The sequence below is a fragment of the Stegodyphus dumicola genome, chromosome 5, assembly GCF_044657685.1.
Source record: "Stegodyphus dumicola isolate Sdum_Otavi_A_Nest chromosome 5, ASM4465768v1".
NCBI classification, from domain to species: domain Eukaryota; kingdom Metazoa; phylum Arthropoda; class Arachnida; order Araneae; family Eresidae; genus Stegodyphus; species Stegodyphus dumicola.
Genome location: NC_140772.1, coordinates 20,412,340 through 20,427,419, shown reverse-complemented (window position 1 = coordinate 20,427,419; position 15,080 = coordinate 20,412,340). Strand labels below are relative to the sequence as shown.

General features: G+C 36.8%; 1 protein-coding gene across 3 annotated transcripts in view; it reads left to right on the top strand.

Moving 5' to 3' along the window:
* LOC118182432 (uncharacterized) overlaps positions 1 to 15,080 on the top strand; it is a 144,904-nt gene that overhangs the window by 34,095 nt on the left and 95,729 nt on the right. For all 3 annotated transcript variants that reach the window (XM_085816488.1, XM_085816487.1, XM_085816489.1), the window contains exons 4-7: positions 2,742 to 2,894; positions 3,210 to 3,415; positions 7,903 to 8,103; positions 11,844 to 11,943. In XM_085816488.1, the coding sequence (XP_085672614.1) occupies positions 2,793 to 2,894; positions 3,210 to 3,415; positions 7,903 to 8,103; positions 11,844 to 11,943 (609 nt within the window). In that variant the 5' untranslated portion in view covers positions 2,742 to 2,792. The remainder of the gene's footprint in view (positions 1 to 2,741; positions 2,895 to 3,209; positions 3,416 to 7,902; positions 8,104 to 11,843; positions 11,944 to 15,080) is intronic.

Here is a 15,080-nt window from a genome sequence, read left to right as displayed (position 1 = left end):
GAATTGTTTTGTTTGCACTTCAGAAGTTTTTCCCTCTTTGTTATTTTCCTCCTAGCATCACTGAGTTTATTAGTTAGTTATTTAATTTGGCTAAGCAGGCCAAAAGAGGAGTACGTTCGTGGAAGTCGTTTCGAAAGAAACATTCCGCGGAATGGTATGGCAAGTAGAGCAGGATTCATATATCATTAGGTGCAGATTTCATTCATTTTAAGACGCAGACATCTGCGAAAGTAGTGTTTTTAGAGACTGTATTCTGTCTCTAATTTTTGAGAGACGATCAAGGACTTGCTGAAGGCTCGATAATGTCGCTTTTTTGTAAGTCCTTTAGACGTTTTCCTACCTCTTCATGTTTGCCAATCAGCAGACGTCTTGGATGTGGCTGGACTGGTGAATTATCCAGCGTATCAATTTAATGCTGTGTGAAACCGCTGTGATCTACACCAGAAGATATGCGAAAGAAAACATCTTGAAATTCTTGAATGACACATTCTGCAGCATTCTTGTCTTCATCGCTTAGTTGTGCATTCAGCAGCAACTCCAATGTTAGCTTCTGCGAAGACACAGAGAAGGGAGGATTACTAGTTCGTTTAACGCAGGTCACTAAGGTACATGCTGCGACCACTTCGCCTTTCCTAAAGACTTTCACCTTATTATTTACGTTGTCAACTCTCAGAGGAATGAAAATGTTTGACAGGCCGACGAGTGCCAAAGCTGCTAGTAGCCATTTTGGGCTGTTACAGTTTAGAGGATATCCTATTATGTCATACCAAAAATTTCTATTTTCAGCTATGTATCCAGGTAGTAAAATATTTTTTGCTGGTACTGGGACATCATCTTGAGCAATTATTTGGTGGGCGGATTTAATTCCTTTCCCTGCTTTCGGGTGTTCTGTCATATGTGACCTTCCCCACTGCAGTTCCATCGATTTAGGATTGGGTTGCTGAAATTCATATTTAAGGATTCAGTTGCCTGGTTAAATCGTCTAGACGAGCAGTCAGTTGATCCACTACCTCTTGGACTTAAGCAGCCTTCCTTGAGTGGTGGTCCCTAAGAGTTACTTAAGGGATGCCTCGAATTTAATATCACACTCCAAAACGCGAGATGTGACAGCTTTCCAATATTTGAGCAAGTGTTTCCGTGAGCTTCTATTGGCGAAATTTCAACTTAAGCCTGCTATACTCTTTAAACACGTCTCACTAAAGCGAACTTTCATTGGGCCGGATAGATCTTTTAAGTCTAGCATTTGTTTTCCATGCAGAGTTTAAAGGACATCTGTAGCTTCTGCTCTCAGAGAAGCGGCGAAGTGGTTGACTTTAGTTTCTTAATCCCATACATTTGCGTTTGCCATTACAGAGAACTTAATCTTGTATTCCTGCCACGTGGCCTTCCCATCGTACGCGGAAAAAGGCCGGGACGACAGGACTTTGCACAGTTTTAGCAACAGTAGCAGAAAAATCAGCCATGGAATTGTTGTTCGGCAGCAGAACCTCTTTCTTCGATTTGTTGTTCGACAGCAGAAACACTTTCTTCAGTTTCTTTAGCTTTATTTTTAACTGCATCTATTCTGATTCCATACCCTCGAATTTAGTTTCTATTAAAGCTGTAATATCTCTTTGTATTTCCTCTTGATTCCCTTCAGTCCTTTCTTGATGTGATTTGACGGCCCCTTCCATCTTTTCTTGGTCTTCTTTAATCTCTACTTCTTCACCTCTTCTTTAACCTACTTGATGCTCCTTCCATCTTTCTTGAAATGCAGCAATGCTGTGACTAGATGTCTTGTTGCTTCTCTATTGTTATTGTCCTAATGTCATTGTCCTCCACTTCTGACGGGAAAATTTGTTACTTGCGTACAGGTTCGCAATAGATTGCATGCACAAAGTAAAGTGCTTCTTAGTATGACAGAGGACAATCAGCAGTTACCATTTCAAACTACTTAGAACACTAAACACAAGACCTCAATGCAAACTAACCCTAAAAAAAGCCTCAAATGCAATGATATCTCAATTCTTTCAATACTTTGAGCTAAACTCTGAACACAACACTGAGCCAGACTAAACTGATGCAGTCTCCGATTTTATATTGTTTTTCCGCTTCCACCAAGGATCTTCCATTACATTCGATTTCTCAAAACTGCTGGAAGGCTATACAATTACATTTAGGGCCGAATACAGTTGCTTCTTATATAGAGATATGACTAGTTACAGTTACGTACATATAGGACCAAACTGGCACCAATGTTGGCTACTTTTGGTTGCCATGTTGGCTACTTATGCTGACTTTTTGCCAATTATGGCGACAAAAGTAAGTCGTTAAAAGCATGACCATCTTGATTCGCCAATTTAGCGTTATCAGCCTGACTTTATCTCTCTATTCATCTCAAAGTTAAATGTACTTACCCCTGTAATCTTAAAAGACCATAGGGCGACGTAAAGTCTGCCAGGAGGGCCGGGCTGGTCCCTCATATCATATATCATTCCCTGTAATCTTATTTTTTCGGCAATGCTTCACACTTTTGAGGCCTTCATGTTGCATTATACAAGAAATACTACAAATCTGCATATAATTTCACTAACGTTACTTACATGTATAGAGAGTTTGTTACAGTATTTTGCATTTTACATTGCACATGAAGAAACATTTTATTTGCTTGTTTTATAGTATTGCATTCTCTACTTTATTTAGCGATAAAAATTAAATTTTTCGGCATGATTTCCTCTGAAATATGATTTTCTTCATTACAGTTGGAACTTGAATCTGTCACCAACGAAGCCTTTTCCGTTCTTTTGCAGTACATGTACACTGCTAATTTGAACTTGACATGCCAGAATATTGGAGAAGTGTACACAGCATCTAGGAAGCTCGGAATAGAAGGAGCACAACATCTCTGTACGGAAGTATGTACCGAATTCCTTACTGAGTATAAGAAAATTCATTACTGTTATACTCGTAGCAGATTTCCAATCAACCGATCTTCACAGAATAAGACCTTTAGCCGGATAAAAATAAATGCAAACAGTTTTGATCTCATTCACTGTTTATACCAGACAAGCAATGTTTCTCGGAGTACAAAATTCATCATCTAACATCAATGAATACAGCCTCAAATCAGTTATGATACACAGGATCGTTTTTGAATATTAAGAATATTTAGCGTATATAATTCTGTAACAAATTTGATCAGATTCAAAATTTTTTCCCCCATTTAATAGATTCTGACTGGCAAAACTAAACGTGAAGTTTATCCAGTCTACATCTACGTGACTGCTCGAAAACTGTGTTTGGACGATGCTGCAAAGAGGGCTCTGAAGACAATGACAGAACGATTCGAACACATTGTGGGAACCATCGAATTTTTGGATCTCTCTTGCGACCAAGTTATCGAGTACTTGAGTGCAGACATACTGGCTACCAGAAGGTAAGGTCGTTTTCCATGATATCTGTTATAACGAGTGATTAAATAATGCAGAATTTCAATCCTCCCAGACTTCGATATTTGGAATTTTTGATAAATGAAACTGAATATTTTTCCATCACCCGTGAAATTGATTAACCTTTTGTGTTCATTTCTGACAGATATGTTAATTTCCTAATAACTTAAATTTAATTTCACACTTTATTTTGCCTCTAATTCATTTTTAGTTCGGTGCTTCGAATTCCAGACAAAATGAAAATTTTCTAAATATTATTTAGTTGCACTATTTTTATTCTTTTTCTGTCGATAACTTGCTTTGAAATCTGTATAGTCTAAGTTAGGCCATTTGCTTAATTTCTGCTTATTGTTTGAGTACACCACTTACATGGCTTGACATGTATCCATGATAACTCCAAAGGAAATTTACCAATTGTAGGCTATATGATTGATTGATTTAGGTTTAGCAACATGGAAAAAATATGAATGGGAAAATTTTTAAACAAGGATAATTAAAAAAAAGAAGCAAAAATCTGTCCAATTAAAAACATTTTCTATTGATCACAGTAATGTTGCAAATTTTACTCGTTATGTTGCAAATATTATTAAAAATAACTCCAATTAAACCCTCATAACTTTGTTCTTTTTTTTTCTCACGAAACAAGCACTGGATTGCAAAAAGCGAACAGAGAGGGACCCGTGAAAACGGCGTAAGCCCAGAGCTTGATGTTGTCGTAAGTGGACATTGCAAATACTATTGAAAGTGGCTCACTATATTTAATTTCCAAATGCAGATTTCGAAAAGAGAAATTTTACATTAGAATGCCATAAATTAAGCAGCATTCATTTCAAATCACCATCTGAAGAAATAAGGAACTCTAAATTTTATGTTTAACGAAATTTAGCTATTTCCATACGATTTATAAAATTCGATACGTCTCGCACATTTTTTTGTTCATAAAATAAAAATGTTTTAAATTTAGTTAATTTAAACAACTTTCTCTGAATGACAATTTTGGATACCATATTCTTTCCTAAAAGGAACTTTAAGGGAAGAACTTTGTTAATCAGAATCTGTTCTGAAAACAGTGAAATTGTAGGTATTTTTTACTAAAAATTATTCAAATGACCAAACTTAGCTCAATCTGAAGGCCTAACTTATTTGATTTCTTAATCCGGAAGCAAGGCTATATAAGCAACTGTTCAATAATTATTTAGTCATGAAATCATTTTGAAATATTCTGTATAGCGGTAAATGACACACCAACTGAAACTGAAGGAAAACAATGGTTAGCAAGCAAGCAAATAAACTATCTATTACACAATATTGTTATTCTGCAAACCTAAAATTAAATTTTACTTCTGAAAAATCATGCAAAAATTTTCGTAAGCTAGTTAATGTTATGGAGGCATTATGGAGAATTTTCATATCCAAAAAACATTTTCTTTGTCAGTCAGTGATTTGAAATTTAACTGGTGCAGTTCTATAAACAGAACAGTTCTTAATCTGACTAGTTTTCCTCCTTGAATTATTTTTAGGGATATTATCATCCTTGCTTGTCAAATTATTATTACTAGCAAATAGCAGTATTTATTACTAGCAAATAGCACTGATTATTTATACTGAGTATTTCACAGTTTTCTATGATCTATCTATCTATATATCCTCTTATTCACATAAACACTGGTAATATAATTATAAAACAGAACATTCTATAATTTTGTAATTGGCGCGAACGTGTGCCAAAAAAAAATCTGACTTCCTTGTACGAATATTAAATTATACGCAATTTTCCTGCATTTCATTTAAACATATTGAATTAACAGTAAACGAATTTTAAATTAAATCTACTTCCTCGAGCGCATAAAACACAGTAGAATAAATGCACTCTTCTAGTTCTCAAATTCACTATATTTATTTACTATAGCGACACTTCGGCGCTACGTTTCACTTAACAGCATTAACATTCATTTTATAACTCAGAGTGCACAATACAAATCATTTGAAGAATTCTGATGAATTACCACAAGTTCTATTAAAACACTATAATAAAACTAAAACAATGTATAAAAGAAATTAAACAAATATAAAAAAGAAACAGATTTTCCCAAAGGGCTCAGCCTCAGCGTCGCTTACCTAATGCGCATGCGCTACACATTGATTCAGTTCTCACTTCTCGGCAAGGCAAAAATACATAAAAATTCAAAATATTTTCATTAAAATTTCAAAGCTGTAGAAAATCATAAAACACCAAATACAATTAAAACAAAAAAACAAACAAACAAACAAACAAAAAAAAAAAAAAAAAAAAAAAAAAACAGTTCTTACAATTAAAATTACAGTTTCTACTCCAAAACAAGCTAATAACTCAAATGTTAATTCCAGAAGGAATTAAGCATAATTTAATGCGCAATAATAATAAAGCCATTACTTTGTTGTTGCGAAGCTTAGTTTCTCTAGATTGGCAACAAATCCATTATTCCGCTAAGTTTGAAATGTAAACAAACATGGCTGCCATGGTAATCAAAAATTAGGCTTAACCGCACTTAAAAAAACTTTTAAAGTGTTGATAATTCCACAGTTATTGCATGAAGGTTAACTAAAGGCATAAAATTCTTAACCAGGACAGCATAATTCAATCATTTTTAAAGCAAAAAGTGCACAATTTACAAGCATACAAGGATAAAGAAACTGAGCTCACTGAGCCGAGCGACAGAGTGGATATATATACATTGCCGCAGATTGTAACCTAAATGGGAGGTGCACATCTACATGTTATAGCAGTTTTATGAACAAAATTTCAACGTTTTGAGGCTACTCGTTTTTGAGTTATGCGAGATAGACGCCACAAAGAAATCTCATCAGAATTCATTTTAAATCAGTTTTATAATTTTTTTTGGGTAAAAAGAGTCCTTTATTCTGTCCTTACTTACAGATGTCACGCAAAAACATCGTTAAATTGCATTCGATAACGTCAAAATGAATATTTTCGCTGAAATATGATACCCGAAATTTTTCACGATTACAATACCTCCTTTATGCTTCGTACAAGGAAGTTAAAAAGAACAAAAGAAGTTAGTTTATCAAGTCTTTTTATAAAAGTCTCGAGGTTCTTGTCGCATCAAATCAGAAGTAGTTAACTTCTCTTGTAATACACTTCTATAACTGACCTATTCAGAAATGCAGTTACTATTTGCTTTTGCTGTCAGAAAGTCCCCTTACACATCAAATTCCTTTATTTTTTGTGAAAAGATGATAATCGCTTAGGACAAGGTTGAAGTTCAGGACAAGTGTTTCCAAACCTCTTAGGCCTACCAGAGGCCGAGTGGTAAAGTCATTGGACACTGATAGTTCCACCCGGGTTGGAATTCTGGCAAACAGGATAGCCGTATCGGTGTTTTCCCCATGTGTAACGTGGATACGAGCTAGTTTCACTTACAAACTCCTCCAGGATGGAAATCCTTCACTTAGGCAAATAGCCCTCGTGTGCTTTGCTGTAATAAAGACCGGTTTCGGGCTCACGTTTTCGCGAAGATCTTTCTTTAGAATGTATAGTGTTTTCCATAGTTCAATTAACCGAATATTCAAATTTTTGTTATCCTTCCTGAACTCCTCAATTTCCTCTCCCATTTCCTCGCCAGGATGCTAATTTTAAATTAAGTGAAGTGAGTATTTAAACTGGTGACTCTTGGAGTTTATTCAGAGCGTGTTTTCTCTAGCCAGCGCACGTTACTCGTCTGTCCTTGCTGTTATGCAGAGTTGCTGATACGCCTTTTTGGACATTTGTGAAATTATCACGCCGAGTACGTTGTCGAGTCAGCCTTATTAGCCTTAACTTAAAGTCAACCGCAAGTTGTCGGTGTTATTGTCAAGCAAGAAGTATGAGCTCTTCTGTTCATAGTTGGGACTAGTAAAGGCTTATTTTCACGCTTCTTCTGTGCTGGTATTATTTTGAGCCTGTGCGAGAAGTCGCCAAGGTTCTTTGGTAGGATCTAGTAGAGTTTATGCGGCGAAAGAGAGTAAGATCCTATAAGAGGAGTGTGTTACCTCTAAGTCACGCAAAGTCAGTCTCATTATCTGTGGACTATGCGTGTTAGTTGGCATGTCCCTAGGGCCCCTGGTAGTTTTCTCAAAACGGAGATGAGCAACCATGTAGTTCAGCAATACCTTAAATACCTGTTGTACTACAGAAGTGCTGGACTAAATTCTATCTTATCTGTGACTGCTGTGTGATTGAAAGCAGGTCTAGGATTGATTACATAGGTCCTTTCTTATCTGCGTGATGGATTTAGCATTTTTATGTCAGCTGTTTTAATTGGCCAAATTTTGGTTAGTTGGAAGAGGGCATTTTGGAAGAGGCGGCTATTTTTATTTTTTAATTTTGATTTTTTTATAACTTAACTCGGTTGACGGTATAACAATGTAGCGTAGCATCTACTAGCGGCCCTTGTAATATTTGCCTTAAACTTAATACTTCTTTTCTCTTAAACAGTGAAGTCATCGTCTATCTGGCGGCACTGAAATGGTTGAGCGTTCGTTACTTGGAGCGCGAGAAACATGCCACCGATGTTATTAGCTGCGTCCGGTTTCCTTCCATGACCTTAAATGAGATCCTGGCCTGCTACTCACCACCATTATTGCCCGGCATTACAGAGATTCCCGAAGTCAGAGATTTGCTTTTGAAATCCACATGGTAAGTGTTTTTGATCTCTTAAATTTCCAACATAGCTCTAGGCATACCTTTCGAATTGTTTATAACGAAAGAACTTATGAAGTCCGAGTCTCATACTTATTATTAGATTAGTAATTAGTATTTTGTATACCAAAACAATTAGCAATAATCCGTAAAATAAGATCGACAATGATTTAGATTATCATAATGATATTATTTAAACCTGCTGAATGAGACCACCTAGAAAATCGCAGAATTTCCAGCAACAGTAACAAAGGGATCTCTGAAGAGCGTATGTTTACACTCGAAGTTATAACATCAGTCTCCTCTATTGTCAGTCTGTTTCTCCTCCGCTCTAACTGTGTCACCCCCTCTGCACTCTTGTGTTCATCCGCAGTGCGTTTCCATGCCGCCGCATGAGGCCAGTATCTCCAGTAACAGGCGCGATGGTTTTTTTATTACCACTTTATAAAATAGATAATAAAACAAATTCAAAAGTGGAGGACTAAGTTATTCAGAATTTGACGGTACCGTTGGTTTTTCACAATGTGAGGAACATGCATAAATTCATGCAGATTCTTCAATTTTTAATTTCTTTAAATATAATGCAGGGCTCTAATACTGGGTGGCAACAAATTGAAAAGTGAAACTCCGTTTGATAGACGCAAAAGCCGAGAAATGACGACTCAAAATGCCAAAACAAATTTAATAATCTTTTGGAGCAAATTACCCATTTGGGTTAAAAATGAAAATAGAAATAAAATTTTTAAAATAAGATTCCATATTTTAAGGTGATGACTCCACTTAAGCTCATCACAGCTGTAAAGCTCTGATCAACAAAGCGGATTGTCCCACAGTTAGAGCATGTCATAGAAAAGGAAAAGAAGAATCCTATAGGTCATAGCAAAGTTCGAAGTCTTATTTAGTGATAAGCTGGGGTTAAAGCACTAAAGGAAGAATAAAACCAGTATAGATCAGGGGTCGTCAACCTATTGAAATGGAAGAGCCAAAGTTTACAATTTACAAAATTTCCCAGTTTTTAAAGAGCCACTAAAATTTTCGTTTCAATATTAGAGTATATATTATTTCGTTTCAGTAAATACTATTTGAGGAACTTGGAACTTGAGCGCTGCAACTTTACATCAAAAGAGCCGCAAGTTGCCGATCTCTGGTATAGATGAATGGTGTGTGATTTGGTGGGGATACAGGCTCCTTATTTACTTTCTCCATTTCTATTGTTACTGTGCTTTCTTTAAAGTCTAATTTGGATTTAACTTTCTACATGAAAACTTCTTCCTATTTACAAATAACATTCATCTGCAAATCATTAAAGACTAAAAATCATCTGAGATTCATCTTTGAGCTTTATATTTAATGTTATGCTTCCGAGCGCAGTATATTGTACTCTTTGTGCTGCAACAATTTCTCCTCAAGATGAAATGAAGAAAATGCAGTTTGTTGCACCTAACGAAGAAGTGCTGTTATTTAATATGTCATGTTTAGCCTCTGATCGTTAACCCTTTGCGGCACAGTGTGTCCGGTCTGGACACACCTAAAAATTTCCTTCTGTACACACAGGAAAATTGAATGAAAAAGGATTTATAGGTTACTCTGAACCTTCTTTATTTATAGTAGATGGCAGCTCAACCCAAACCAGTCCATATATTTTAGCCATGTTTAGCTTTTTAAGATCCTCATTTTTCAAAGAAATCTTCCAGATTTTTTTAGGGTATAAAAGGAATTGTTTGAAAAGAAATTTCTATGTTATGTTTTTGGCTGTATGCTAATCTACTTATTCTATATTAGTTTTAAATTTTTACCTTGAAATCTTGCATAAAATCAAACGGCGAACCCTAGGTGTGCCCAGACCGGGCTCACCGATCGTCTAGGACAACGGAGAGTCTGTATTCTTTGTTTCTCCGCATCTCATCGGTCAGTTCATTGACAACAATGTTCGTTTCAACATTCTTTTTGAAGCACTATCCAATCAGTGTGCCCAGTTTGGGCACACGCACAGGATTAAAGGATAAGTGCTATCTTCACAAAATTTTACTTGTGTACTCCTCTAGGCCTAATTAGACTGCCTACTTTTTTTTAAAATCAAAACTCCAACTTTAAAAGGCAGTGTGCCGAAAAGGGTTCACAGATAAACAAAGTGAAGAAATTTTATGTGTTCGGAAACAATTAGCGTACGGAGAAGCTTGAGAAAGAGTAAATTGTGAAGTCTTTCGAGGCCAAATTTGGAAAGTATTCAATTTAGTAGCATCCATTCCGCTTCATTAAGTCCGTCGAGCATTTTTGGCTATTGAAATGAGATCGTTTTTACTTATGTCCGACCTGACAGCGGCGTAAATGGCAAACGCACAGGAAAGCCTAAATTTGACTCGTAAATTAGTAGTTTATCATTTGAAACAAGCAGTTTGTACCCCGATTAACTCTGGCAGACAAAATAAATTTCCAGCACCTTTATGCGACTCCACTAGCACAACGGTGCCATCACTATTATGCCTGTCATTCTAAATTGCTGAAAATGGCTTGGCTTTAAAAAAGTGAGTTATTCAGTGGAATGATTTGCAATTTTTATTTTTGATCATCTTTTATAAAAAAGCAGGATGGATGAATTTTTTTTTAAAATCAGTATGGTAATCCACCTCTTCTTGATTTAATCTTACTTTTTTTATACAATTAAGAATGTTATATTACCCAGAATTAGAATTAGAATCATTAGAAATTCTGTAAAATTAATTGTTTTTTATTTTCATTGCTCATCTTATTTTATTGCAAAAATGACTAAACAGTTATTACATTTTGTTCAACGAACAAACGCAAATTAAATTTATCTCATTCAAGTCATAAGCAAAAGAGTTCTTTTTTCACAAAACTGAATGATTTTGTACTTTTTTTAAATACACTATTAATTTCTATTATAATAAAAGTAAAACTGAAAACATATTTTTTTAAGGAAGTTCTAAATATAAAACAGTTTTGTTTTTGCTTTTACTACATTGAACTTAAACATAGAAATTGCTTTTAAAAACTATGTAAAAAATAAAATGCATAACTGTTTTTGGAAAATCAAAATTAGACTAAAACATTATGTTTTAATTTATTCAAAATAATATAATGCTTAATATTAAGAATTTTTAAACTTATCATTTAGGGTAAGTAATAAATGATTTTTGCGGAAAAACGTCATTCAGTTTTATTTAGTTTACACAGGAGAGTTTAATAATTACAACTAGACTCTAATTAAAATAATGTTAAGGAATACATACTCAATCATCTAGCATTTCAATTCTGCTTGACATAAAAAAGATAAAGCATCTGAAAGATTGAGTTTTCTGTCCGGATAGTTGCTCTTCGACTGCATTTAAGATGATATTAAAAATATTCAGTTCAAGGCTGCGTGAATCAATAAAAACGAATAAGAAATCCGGATAACTGAAATTCTGATCACCTGATTTATGAGGTTGTATAAACATTCGTTTACAAGAAAAGTGAGCTATTGGGAAAATTTCAGCTGCGGATATCTGATGCTCGGATAATTAGAGCTCAACTAGGTTTAAAAAATAATAAGTCTTCGCTTGATTTTAATTTTCTTTGACTTGAAAAGAAGAGCAGGTCATCCGGATAGTTGAAATTCTGGATATCTGAAATCCAAATAGGTAAATGGAGTTTGATAATATTAAAGGTTATGCTATGAAATGTAACCCTCATACCAAAACGTTGAGTTGTATTATTTTCTTCTCCTTTCTCTGTAGTTATGTGGCCTCGAAAACAGTTAATGAGGAGAAGCGATTCAAACAATATTCTTGTCCTCCTAGACAGTATCTCATAGAACGAGAGGCAACGATACTATGGGTAAGTACATAGAATTCATGCTCAACATTATGTTATGTAATAATTAGTGATAAATAGTATTCTTGCTATCATTAGGTAGCATTTAAACTTTACTGGTAGATGAATATAGAGGGCTTCATAATGTTCTACGGGACTTGACGATATAAAGTAAGGAATATTAGAGGGGCCGAAACCAGGAGGGAAAGCACATGATGGGAATACTGCTATTACAGTGTTATAGTATTGTTACGAAATGTACAGGCGCGGTGGGATGGCTTCCCCGCAAAGCAGTTTTAGGGTTGCCATATAATGGCAAGAGAAGGCAGGGTTGCCACATTTGGAAAGAAATCGCCCATTTAGCGATATTTGGCGACAAAATTGGCGATATACCATGGACGGTTGGAGAACCTTCTGGAACGAATTCTTACCGGTTTAGTCCAGAATGTTCCCGAACACAAGGCGAAAGCTATATAAGCCATGCTGGTTTGCAGTCAGGAAGAGTGTGTCTCTCATAGAGCGAGTCGATCGAGTTGACAACCGGGCAGCGAGTGCCGAGTGGGTCGTCGAGTGCACCGAAAGTGTCTCGTAGAGCATCGCGGTTAGTGCATCGTCGAGAGAGCGTGTTGAGCTCCGGAAACGACTGAACCGAGACTCAGGAGCTGTGCTCTGTGTGTCGTCGAGTGCAGCCATGCTGGTCTGCAGTCAGGGAGAGTGTGTCTCTCATAGAGCGAGTTGACAGCCGGGCAGCGAGTGCCGAGTGAGTCGTCGAGTGTACCGAAAGAGTCTCGCAGAGCATCGTGGTTAGTGCATCGTCGAGAGAGCGTGTTGAGCTCCGGAAACGACTGAACCGAGAGTCAGGAGCTGTGCTCAGTGTGTCGTCGAGTGCATCGCGAGTTGTAGCTTGGAGAGTCTCGAGAGTACGTGGAGTTCCGAGAACGACCAAGCAGAGTCGGGAGTTGTACTCCGGAAAGCAGAGTCGGGTGCTTTGCAGGAAGCTGTCTCTACCGTGATCCCCTGATAACCTGGAGACTGTGTCGCTGATCGGGTCAGCGTGTTTATAGTAGATCTTCGATGACTTTAAAAGTGTTTTGGAGCTGTCCTGACAATATTGTCTAAATAAAGTGTGTTTCGATACTTCATCAAGTGTCGTCGTTATTCACTCCATATCTACGAACCCCGTACGAACGTGAAGTGAAGGAAGAAAATAACGCAACAACTGAACTGTGAGAAGTAGTTTCAAAACATTACAGTGCGGCTGGCGGTATTGACAGATTACCAAAACTCTTGTTACCTTCTTATAGTGAGATTATGGGAAGTACAGGCTTGTATGTAGGATAATGCAAGTTTGTTTTTGAAAGTGTTTGCTGCCTATGCATGACAAAATTCAGCTACCTTTCGGAAATGATAGATGGAGGAAAATGGGCAATCAAATAAATGGTGTTCTCTGTCACGAATTCCGGAACATTTGCAAAGACCACTTTCTATTAAACCAAACTGATTAAGGTAGCTCACAAATGTTTCACGCAGAGCAAAGAAATGCGTGAGCTTTGTTATGCCACTTCTGAGAACTGCATCAACTTTTAGAAAGAACTGGAACACTCTTCTTCCTGTACCTTCACTGTTACAATCTACGTGACGTTTGTTATAAATAAGTTGACAAGTGGAAGATTTTAGATGAGAAGCTGGGAGTTTTATAACGAGAGTGCTAATTATTAATGTCTGATGCCGCTAATTTGGCCATCAGCTCAGCTATGACATTGCCAAAGGTTCCAGTAGGGACCGATACCCATTACTGCTTCCTTCTAATGTTACTGAGCAACGAGAGCGAAAGTGTTTTTTTAATGTGTTTCACGATGACATTTCTGGATTGATTTCCATTAATTGCCTTCAGGCTTAAGGCAAATTTCGTTTATATGTTGAAATAGGAAACTACAGATATGCAAAAGCTAGGTGGCATTCGCAAGACAGCCAGTCCCGCTTGAAAGACAGAGGTACTGTGGTTGAGATTTCTGGCGCATGTGCTTAGTATATTTGTACCATTCAGGACGCAATATCCTGTTCATGCTCATCTTTGGATCCATCGATGCATATATCCTTTAAAGTGAATGTAGCAGATGGCGCCCATTCTGCACAATAGCAAATTCAGCTGGGTAGCATGGTGGCAAAGGAATAATTTCTTCTTAATATCTATGAATAAATTTATTATTCCAGAGCTCACAATTCGCTTTCAGTTTGAGGGTGCACATGACAGCGCATTCTCTCTGAGCCACGAGCCACTAAATGTAGAGTGTTTTCAAGGACGTTCAGAGCACTGGTAGCAGCAGTACGAGAGCTTCAGCTAACGCCCGACGGGAAGGTGCTTTACGCAGATTTAGGATGATTCTACATCTGAGATGAGATGTGTGTTCCCCATACAGAGGGCCCCATATAATGCGATACTTTCTGCTACCATCTGATGCCAGATCGTGAGCATCCGCAATGACACCTCCTACGAAGGTGTTTAGTTCTATATAATGTGTCTGATATGTGGTTACCTCAATTGAGTTGCGTTGTCTGACAATTTTTTTAACTATTTGTTAGCGTAAAGTTTGACAGGAGTTCTTACATGTCACTTGCCTAGGCTTAATATCATTTCGCCGGGTTTGGCTGCAGAGGTCACTAGCTTGTGTTCCAGCGACCAGTTTATTCTAGAGTCATTGAGGTTATTTTTTAAGCAATAGACATGAAAAATGAACAATGTCCTCGCCGGGGATCAAATCTGGACCTCTCGAATACGCGCTGAGTATGCTACCTTTGCATCGAAATAGTAGGCTGAAAGGAGGAAGAAATACCTTATATACTCCCCTTTTCAAAGGGTGAATGGGGATTAGGGGATCTAATCGCCAACTCCTAGTGGTGACGAACTATATTCCACCACCTTTTAGTTCGGACGACATTAGAGTATTTAGGTTATTTTTGAAACAGATGAAGGGTAACGGTGAAATGCAGGAGGAATCATATCATATAGTCGATGCTTACTAGTTATAGTCATCCCTAACCTTTTTTTGGCATTAGTTACTTGCATATTTATCTGGACTGAGCTTTTGTGTTTGCGAAATGAAGGGTGCAGAATGCTTTTATGCTTGACCAACGAACAGAAACGCGAGTGTAAATAGTTA